At 36.8% G+C, this 10,298-nt stretch overlaps 1 protein-coding gene across 1 annotated transcript; it reads left to right on the top strand.

The window, feature by feature from the left end:
• The first annotated feature begins 1,104 nt into the window (after window positions 1-1,104).
• Window positions 1,105-4,117, top strand: LOC149194969 (oligopeptide transporter 7-like). The gene is made up of 7 exons (XM_089407856.1): window positions 1,105-1,135; window positions 1,264-1,766; window positions 1,859-1,956; window positions 2,096-2,665; window positions 2,751-3,006; window positions 3,126-3,308; window positions 3,509-4,117. The coding sequence occupies exons 1-7, from the start codon at window positions 1,105-1,107 to the stop codon at window positions 4,115-4,117; spliced, it is 2,250 nt and encodes a 749-aa protein (XP_089263982.1).
• The last annotated feature ends 6,181 nt before the right edge of the window (window positions 4,118-10,298 follow it).

The raw sequence follows: 10,298 nt of genomic DNA, 5'->3' as shown, positions 1-10,298 counted from the left end.
GATGGCCTAGGGTTCAAGGGAGGGAGTCCTATGTTTGTGCTTGAACAGAGTTTTGAGTTGGATGGCCTAGTGCACGTGCGATAATACTGAGGCAATGTGGTAGGTTTTGGGAAGGGATGAGGCTATGTGGCCAATAGGCGGCATAGGGTGGTTAAAGAAGAGTGGTGGTTGATGATGAGGTTGGAAGGGCAAAGATTGATGGGGAGTTGGCTCAAGTGTGAGCCCCTTCATGAGGCATTATGACTAGCATCCTTCTATGAAACTTTAGACTCTTAGATGATGTGTAATGTAGCAATGTTGGAGGAAATGCGACAACAAAGGAATGATGACCATAATGAAGTCATTTCGTTCCTCAATGGCCTACAAAAAACTAGTGGAATATATTGGACCGTTTGGAATCTATCAAAACGAACTAACACATCAACGATTGCCTAGACTAGATGGTGGGGCATTTAGCTAATGTGGATTTCCATGCTCATGGTGATCATCACTGTCTAGATGCACTGCGGTCATGCACCTCGCTTTCGTCATGCTCCTTAATGGATACTAGTTGTCTTCTCATTCTCTAGGTCTTTTTAGACCTCTTGTCATTAATTTTTTTGTTATTTTGTAAAGGTTGAGTGGTTGTTCTCCCTAGCTCTCGTGACTAACAAATCTGGTTGGAGTTAATGTGATTAAAGTGAGTCTAGAAAAGCATTAACTATACATTTTTTACGAGTTAATAAAAAATGTTTATCCATACAGGAATAAATAAATATTTAAAAATGTTTTTAAAAAATTGTACTCAATATCATTTTTTAGGTTTCACATAGTACGAGGATTATATTTCAATTTTATATTTTTAAATTTAAGATTATATTAATTACAATTTATTGATAGGATGCAGATTGATGTTCTTAAAATAAATACTAAATAAAAATATAAATGCTATGAAATATTAATCTCACCGGATCATATATGTTTGCAATTATCATGGCTGGAGCCACTACTTAATTATCGTCTTCCCCCTCTCAAATCCACTGCCAAATCGTCTCAAGGGTACAGGAAATAACTGAGTGCCGCAGACAAGTAGAAATGGAAAATCAAAGTTGCAGACAATTAGAGATGAGGACTGCATATATTCCGACCTCACATGGTACATAGCATTCTCTTTTTGTCGGTTTGGCGTTGGCGTTGATTTCTCAAGTAGGGACTCTGTGATTACATTTTCTGCATTTTAGCAATGGAAAGCTTATTGGAGTTTTGTAATGGTTGTTTTTGCAGATATATCGTCCCGCAGCAGAAACGATGGAGATGAGGGACATATATCATTCACTGGGAACAAAGAAGATTTCGATGACCAGTCCCCGATCGAGCAGGTGGCTCTCACTGTGCCTACAACCGACGATCCAACCATTCCCGTCCTAACTTTCAGGATGTGGGTTCTCGGAATTTTGTCTTGCGTTATCCTATCGTTTCTAAATCAGTTTCTTGGGTACAGAAGGGAACCCCTCTCCATTAGTTCAATCGCTGCTCAGGTTGCAGTCCTCCCTCTTGGCCGACTAATGGCAGCAACCATAACCAACAAAAAGTTCTTTGCAGGCAGCACATGGGAGTTCTCGCTGAATCCGGGGCCATTTAACACAAAGGAGCATGTTCTCATCACAATCTTTGCCAATGCAGGGTCAGGAGGTGTATATGCAATTGGCATTGTCGATATTGTCAAAATTTTCTACCAGAGGAAGCTGTCCTTTTTCGTTTCTTTACTCGTTGTCATGACAACCCAGGTTAGCTTTTGACCATTTCTGCTCGAAGGGTTCGTTAAATTCCCTGATGCTTGTTGTTGTCTGCAATATTTCTTACTGTTTTAGATATGCAGATGTTGGGGTATGGATGGGCAGGGGTCTTCAGAAAATATTTAGTGGAACCTCCTACCATGTGGTGGCCTTCAAAGCTTGTTCAGGTTTCTCTGTTCAGGCAAGGAGTCTAATTTCATATGATTGGATGAATATATATATATATGTGTGTGTGGGTGTTTACAGATATTTTATTAATATAAGCGTTCATTAACATATGAACGAGAAGCGTTATTTTGTTTCAATTTTGTTGATTGCAGAGCTCTTCATAAGAAGGAGGAGAGGCCCAAAGGAGGCCTTACACGAAACCAGTTTTTCATGATTGTCCTTTCATGTAGTTTTGCCTATTATGTAATCCCCGGCTATCTGTTTCCCATGGTGACATCCCTGTCATGGATTTGCTGGGTCTTTCCGCACTCTGTTTTTGCACATCAATTGGGTTCAGGACTATATGGCCTTGGCATTGGCTGCCTAGGGATAGATTGGTCGACCATTTCTTCTTACCTGAGAAGCCCTCTTGCTACTCCCTGGTTTTCAGTAGCCAACACTGCAGTCGGATTTTTTCTTGTAATGTATGTGATAACGCCATTAACATATTGGCTCAACTTGTATCATGCAAAGACATTCCCAATCATCTCTGACAGCCTCTTCACCTCCACTGGCCAACCATACGACATCGCCGGAATCGTTGATTCAAACTTCCATCTCGACCGCGAGGTTTATGAGAAGAATGGACCAATACATCTTACAGCATTCTTTGGTTTTACGTATGGCGTTGGGTTCGCTGCATTAAGTGCCACACTAGTTCACTTCCTCCTGTTTCATGGAAAGTATGTTATCATTCCCTGAATTCATCAGGATTCCATGGATGGAAAAACATTCAGAATGACAATAATGGGTTATAATTTGTTGCAGGGATATTTGGAGGCTTAGCCTGTCTGCTTTCAGACTTCAGGAATTGGATGTGCACACCAGACTAATGAGAAAGTACAAGCAAGTGCCAGAATTATGGTTCACTGGAATTCTCGTCGGCACTATAGCTTTAGCGATTTTTACATGCGAATATTACAGTGAACAGATTCAATTGCCATGGTGGGGAGTAATACTGGCATGTGGCATTGCCTTCTTCTTCACATTACCCATTGGTGTTATCACTGCAACTACCAATCAGGTAGGTCTATGCGTCATTCATGCAAATTGACTTTTGTTTCGTCAAGCAAAACCATGTCGAGCATACTCTAGCATCAATCTTGCGTCAAACTAAACCTTGGATAGCGTTTGTCATAGTAGACGCCGGGTCTGAACATCATCACGGAGTACATCATAGGTTATGTTTATCGAGGCAGACCAGTTGCAAGCGTTTGCTTCAAAACGTATGGATATATAAGCATGCGGCAAGCCTTGTCATTCTTGGGGGATTTTAAGCTAGGTCATTATATGAAAATCCCTCCTAGAGCAATGTTCTGGGTACAGGTATTTAACATGGAACTATTTAATTTTGTACCAAGCATACCTCGACAGGGCAGAGAGTACAAGTTTCATCAATCTAAAATAGAATTTTCCGAAATTCGATCAAATTTATATTTATTACAAGATTAACTAAAAATATATGTTTAGTGCAAGTTTACAGCCATTATTTCTTTCTAGTAACTTTTACTTCAATTTGCGCGCAGATTGTGGGCACAGTTATTTCAGGGATTGTGTACTTAAGCACAGCGTGGTGGATCATACATTCCATTCCCCATATCTGCGACACTGCTGTATTGCCCTCTGACAGCCCATGGACATGTCCAGGCGATCACGTCTTCTACTCCGCTTCTGTAATATGGGGATTAGTTGGACCCAGGAGGATTTTTGGAAATCTTGGTGAATATGGAGCAATCAACTGGTTTTTCTTAGTAGGAGCAATAACTCCAGTCATAGTGTGGGTGTTTCACAAGGCATACCCTAAGAAAGAATGGATCAGGCTTATCAATATGCCTATTCTCATCGGAGCCACGGGGATAATGCCCCCTGCTACAGCAGTGAATTATACAAGCTGGATACTCATGGGATTCATTTTCAGCTTTGTACTCTATAGATATAAGAAAGACTGGTGGAAGCGTCACAATTATGTGATGTCTGCAGGATTGGACGCAGGATTGGCGTTCATGGGAGTCCTTCTTTACTTCTGCTTGGGATACAACAATATTTCATTGAATTGGTGGGGAGCAAAAATAGACGGTTGCTACCTCGCACAGTGTCCCGCAGCAAAAGGCATTGACGTGGCTAGCTGCCCATAGCCGAGGCTTTCCAGGAACTGATTTTTCCATCTTGTGGCAGATGTTGTTGCTTTGTAATTTGGTCTTCTGTTTTGATAGTTCTTCTTCACTAGAAGGGATTAACCCATTTCTTTTCTTTATTTCAGTCTCTGCATTGGAGGAATTGACATTACGTTACAAAATGGAATGTATCTTATGATAATTAGATTTTTACGCCATAGATGCTTATTGTTTTACCATTAAATATATTAATATATATAATATATATATATATATATATAAAAGTTTGGTTGGAAGAAGTTATTGTTATTATTATTAAAAATGAGACGTTGAATTCGGCGGTAAAGCGTGCTTATTTTATGTTTTGAAGGGAGTCAATTTTATTAGAGCGTAATTTTTTTTTGGGCATTTATTTTTGAGAATTTATTTTTGTTTATCTTTTTTATCTTTATAGCAAGTTAATATTTTATTTGTGGGAATGGAAGATGTGTGGTGGAGAAGAATTACCGTTCTTCCCCACCATATTACCAGGTTTTGGATAGAGTGTGATATAAGGAATCTACATTTAGTATTTTTAATTGATTAATATTTTGAAAAGTAAGTTTTTGATTTTTGTCTATTGGAAATGAAATTATTGTGGTGGAGAAGAATTACCATTCCTTACCATCATATTATCACAAAATGGTATGGTTTTTGGATAACAAGAGAGTGTGATACAAGGGATTTACAAGTTTTTGATTTTAGTTCATTGGAAATTAAATTATTGTTTTACTTTAAATTTAAAGGAATTACTTGGTTATTTGTAGCTTGGTGAGAAGAGTGTGAGATCTACCTCCCAACCATCTCATCCAACCACTTCAACTTGGAAATGCAACCAATATTTGAATAGATAGAAATTCCAGATATTAAAGTCCCATAAGTTATCAAACCCCACACTAATACCATTATTTAACGTTATGTATCTATATGTGTCTATGTTACCATATATCAATCCTTTATCATACATCATACAAAGGACATGCATTCATTTGAACTTACAATGGCATGTCATTTGAACTTACAATGGCAATTTGAAATTTGAATAAGTAAGAACACTCCTCTTTTTGCTAATTCATATTTTTGTTTAGTTGTCTAAAATTTTGGACTCAACGTTCCCAAGAGAATCATATTTTCTACCAATCTAAACACTAGATGCTCACCTTTCATGGTCACGAAAATTACAATCATGATTCAAAAGTGCAAATGGTTATGAATATATGATTTCCTATGGCATTGCTTCCTTCTGATTTTATTTGATTCTTCTCGTTGGTATTTTTGGTACATATATTCTATGCCCAAGATTACATGAATTTAGGTTTTGAAGGGTTTTGCAAATGCTAGATTTTGTAACACTTCGGAAATTTTGTTTCCTAAAATGTCTTTTTTTAAGGAAGACTTTCAATAAAATAATTTCATTCTAAATTTTTTCATGTATTATAATTTATCATGGTAGTTTGTGAGTTGCATATAAACACTATTGGATTTTCTGGATGATATTTACTTTTAGATCATTGTTAGAAATAAATGGATAAGTGAGGGGTAGATACTTAGTTATCTAGTTTTAGTTATAGGAGTATTAGTTAGAGAGGCATAAAACGTTAGTCTCCTTTACAATTGTTGGTCCACAATTTAGATGCAATTTTTTTAGATCTTTTGATGGCTCATATTGGGCTTACATGAACAAATAATCAATGGATTATATTAACTCATGATACTCAATGAAATTAATAAGTGTCAACTATAGAAGCTAAAGTTCATGGATACAAAAAATGAAGATTGTGAATAAAGAAGATAAAGTTTGTGGCTGTGGAAATTGATATTTAGGGACATAGGAGCTTAATTTAATGGTTGCAAAAGCTCGAGGTGAGGTATTGAGAGGTTATTGATAATGTGAAAGGTCCTATTTTAGATCAATTAACCTCTATCCCTCCACATAATACTAATAATAAATTAAAGAGAATCACAAATAAAATAAAACAATTATGCACTCCCAACCAACCGTGGTAGAGCCACTCTTCTTGTTGGGGCCTAAAGTCACACGACATTGTCTAAACATTGAAGAGGCTAGGAACATATAAGATTTCTTGTTTAGATTTTTCTTCATTTTCTTCATTAATTTTCATCTATTTTTTCAGAAGTTACATGAAAAACACATGGAATCTTAGAAAAGTACGATTGTTTTTGTTTCTTTGACTTCTTTCAATGTTGAGGCATTCATACACTTAGGGTTTGGAATACAAATTATGGTTATGGTGGAAATTTGACGAAATTGATGAGAGGAAAAGAACAATAACTAGGCACTTAAGAATCTTTCCATTTAACATAGATATAAAGTGAACTTGAATTTAGAATAAAAAACCCATGTGATAATTAATAAGAAGAATAAATGCTTCATAAAATCCTAATTCTTATCACATAAATAAGATTAAAATCATATTGATTTAATTTCTCTCATTATATACAACATATAACCATACATTTGAAAACAAGATGTTCCAACCGAAATTGCCATGAATAATTTCATGTGTATTCAACTGAAATTTCAAAACTGAAATTACATCAAAATTACATAAACACAAAGGAATGTAATTGCAACCGTTCATGTATTGTAGAATCCTAGTTTTGATCCTAACTCAAGATTACATACCCAACAAATTTCAATTTTTTTGACACAATTTTTTAATAAAAAATTTCACTCTTCTTCTTTTACAACAAAATGGAGCCTATTTATAAGGAACAACATCCTAGTACCTAACCTTAAACTACTATTGGTAATAGAAAACCACTAGACATTTTACAATGGACGACTCGTAGTTTATAACTAAATTCTTCTAGGGACTATTACATGGGTCCCACTTCTCCATCTTGTCCCTCTTTCTAATCAGACTATGAAGGCGACTCAACAGAGGAGAACATGGAATGTTGGGGCATGTGCTACACTATGACTTGTGAGCCTTTCGCTCTCATGGGTTCACTTGATGGATTTGCAATAGTTCCTGCACTCACTGCGAGGGCTTTATCAATATCACCCTCTTCATCATCATCCTCATTTATCTCTATCACTTTGAACTTCTTGGATCTTGACTCTCTTTCTTGATCTATTTCCATATCATCATCCTTGCTCCTCTGAATACCATATAGATCAAAATATTGACAGTATGTTGGTAGGATTACCTCCTATACTTCTTCAAAAGCCATTTTATTTGTTGCTTCATCCAGAAAATTTCTTAACTGATGTTGATGCATGTATGTTTCCTTGTCCTTCATTTGATTGTAATTTATATTGATTGGGTCATACACCGAATTTTCTCCCTAAGAAAAATGTAGTTCTTTTAGCATATTATATATTGTCTCTTGAACCTTTATGGTTTTACCTATGAGTGACCTAACTTGTTATGAAACCAGCTCAAGAAAAGATAGAAAAGAAAGATCAACGCCTCAGAATTCAGCCTCTTCGAGGGGGCAACCTCCTTTACATTACATAAATGAACAATTCTTGGATGATACAAATGACAAAACCTCCTTTCTATATATAGGAGTCTAAGGAGTCACAATATAATCCAGCCGACCTAACAATAATAATATAAAGCCACAAAAATAATAATAGAGGGATTCTATGGGGCACAGAAATAACAATATGTGGGTAATAGGGGCACAACAATATAAATAAGGGGTATAACTACAATAGTAATGGGGTAATCACTAGTATTATAGGGACCCAACATGCCCCTCTCCTTCAAAAAAAGTGTTGTCGTCAACGCTTGAGTAGTTCTGGATACTTCTGCATAAAATTCTCATCCTCCCATGTGGAATCTTCAGCGGATAAGTTCTTCCACTTGATAAGATACTCTGAAATTGATCGATTTCGTAGCTGCCGAGTTCTTGTTTCTGTGACTGCTTCCGGTTCCAATATAATTTTTCCTTCCTCGTCAAGTTCTGGCAATATTGTTTGAACTGGGAGCTTGTCGCCTATAACCTTCTTTAAACATGAAACATGGAAAACTGGGTGCAATCGAGAAGCTGCAGGAAGCTCCAATTTGTATGCCATAGTACCAATCTTTTCCAACACCTTGTACGGACCATAATACTTTGGTGATAATTTATTATCCTTCTTAGCTTGCTTTAGGGACATTTGCTTATATGGTTGTAGCCGTAGGAATACCCAATCACCTACATCAAAACTTCTTTCACTGCGATGTTGATATGCCTGTTGTTTCATTCTATTTTGTGCCAACACGAGGTTATCCTTTAAGAGTTGGAGGACTTGTTGTTGATGTTCGATGTGATGTTCTGCTGCTTGAACCTTAGAATTTTCTCTTAAATATGATGTGATTGATGGTGGTTGGTACCCATAAAGTGCCATAAATGGGGTCATTTTTGTTGCTGTATGGAAGGAAGTGTTATACCACCATTCAGCCAGAGGCAACCATTTGACCCATTGTGTCTGTTTATCATATACAAAGCAACGAAGATATCCTTCCAAACATTTGTTTACTATCTCAGTTTGCCCATCAGATTGAGGATGATAAGATGAGCTATGAGCTAACTGAGTACCAAGACAAGAAAATAATTCTGTCCAAAAATTTCCAGTGAAAATGGGATCTCTGTCACTTACAATAATCTTTGGGTTTCCATGTAGCTTTTGAACTGTTTCCATAAATGCAGTAGAAACTATACTGGCTTTAAATGGATGTGATAATTCACAAAAGTGTGCATACTTGGTAAGTCTATCAACTACCACCATGATGACACTCTTTCCCTCAGACTTGGGTAAACCTGTGATAAAATCCATTGAAACCTCCTCCCAACGTTGGCTTGGAATGGATAAAGGTTGTAATAGACCCGGTGTCTTAATTGTTTCAACTTTATTTTGTTGGCAAACCAAACATTCCGCTACAAACTTTTGAATATCTGATTTAAGGCCATCCCAAAAAAATTCCTTCTTAAACCTGTGGTAAGTTTCTAAAAATCCTGAGTGCCCTCCTAAGGGAGAAGTGTGCAATTCCATAAGAATCTTTTGTTTTAGCTGGGAATTCTTACAGAGGTATAAGCGATCTTTGTACCATAACGAATCATTTTTCCAGCTAAATGTATCAGAAGTACTTGAATCTTGTTGTAGCTTTCGAATAAGTGCCCACACTTCTTCGTCATTCTTCCATTCCTCTTTTGCTTCGTTTATCCAATCTGGTTGGATAATAGAAATGGCACACAACAATGCTTCCATATCCTCATCCTTTCTTGAGAGTGCATCTGCCACCACATTTTGCTTCCCTTTTTTGTAGATGATTTCAAAGTCGTAACCCAACATCTTTGTGACCCACTTTTGTTGCTCTTCAGAGGATAATCTTTGTTCTAAAAAGTATTTAAGGCTATCATGATCCGTTTTTACCTTGAAGTGTCTTCCCATTAGGTAGGGTAGCCATTTCTTAAGTGCATGGAGTATTGCCAACATTTCCTTCTCATAAATAGCTTTGCTTAAAAACTTTCCCTTGATTGGACGACTTTCAAAAGCAATGGGTCTTTCATCTTGCATTAGAACAGCACCAATTCCATTTCCTGAAGCATCACATTCCACAATAAAGGTTTTTGTGAAGTCTGGCGTAGCTAAGACTGGTGCTTGGCACATTGCCTCCTTAAGATGTTTAAAGGCCTTTGTTGCTTCCGGAGTCCATGAAAATGAATCTTTCTTCAATAATGTTGTTAGAGGTGCTGCTATTCTCCCATAATTCTTAACAAACTTGCGATAATACCCTGTCAACCCAAGAAATCCTCGCAGATGCTTTATGGATGTGGGGATTTTCCATTCCTTAATGGCTTTAATTTTGCTAGGGTCTACCTTAACTCCTTCATGAGATACAATATGACCCAAATATTCCACCTCCTGGACTCCAAAGAAACATTTGGATCTTTTTGCATATAATTGTTTCTCCTCCAATAGTTGTAGCACCTTGTCAACATGTTCAACATGATCCTTCCAAGACTTGCTGTAGATTAGTATATCATCAAAAAATACTAACACAAATTTTCTAAGGAATGGTTTGAAAATTGAATTCATCAAACCTTGAAATGTTGAAGGTGCATTGGTAAGGCCAAAAGGCATGACCAAAAATTCATAATGACCCTCATGAGTTCTAAATGCCGTTTTCGGAATGTCTTCAGTCTT

Source organism: Pinus tabuliformis, chromosome 2_2 (assembly GCF_031772625.1).
Source record: "Pinus tabuliformis cultivar Carrire ecotype Pingquan chromosome 2_2, CPIR1, whole genome shotgun sequence".
In the NCBI taxonomy this organism is placed as follows: domain Eukaryota; kingdom Viridiplantae; phylum Streptophyta; class Pinopsida; order Pinales; family Pinaceae; genus Pinus; species Pinus tabuliformis.
Note: the sequence above shows the minus strand (reverse complement) of the source record. Positions and strands in the feature narration are given on the sequence as shown.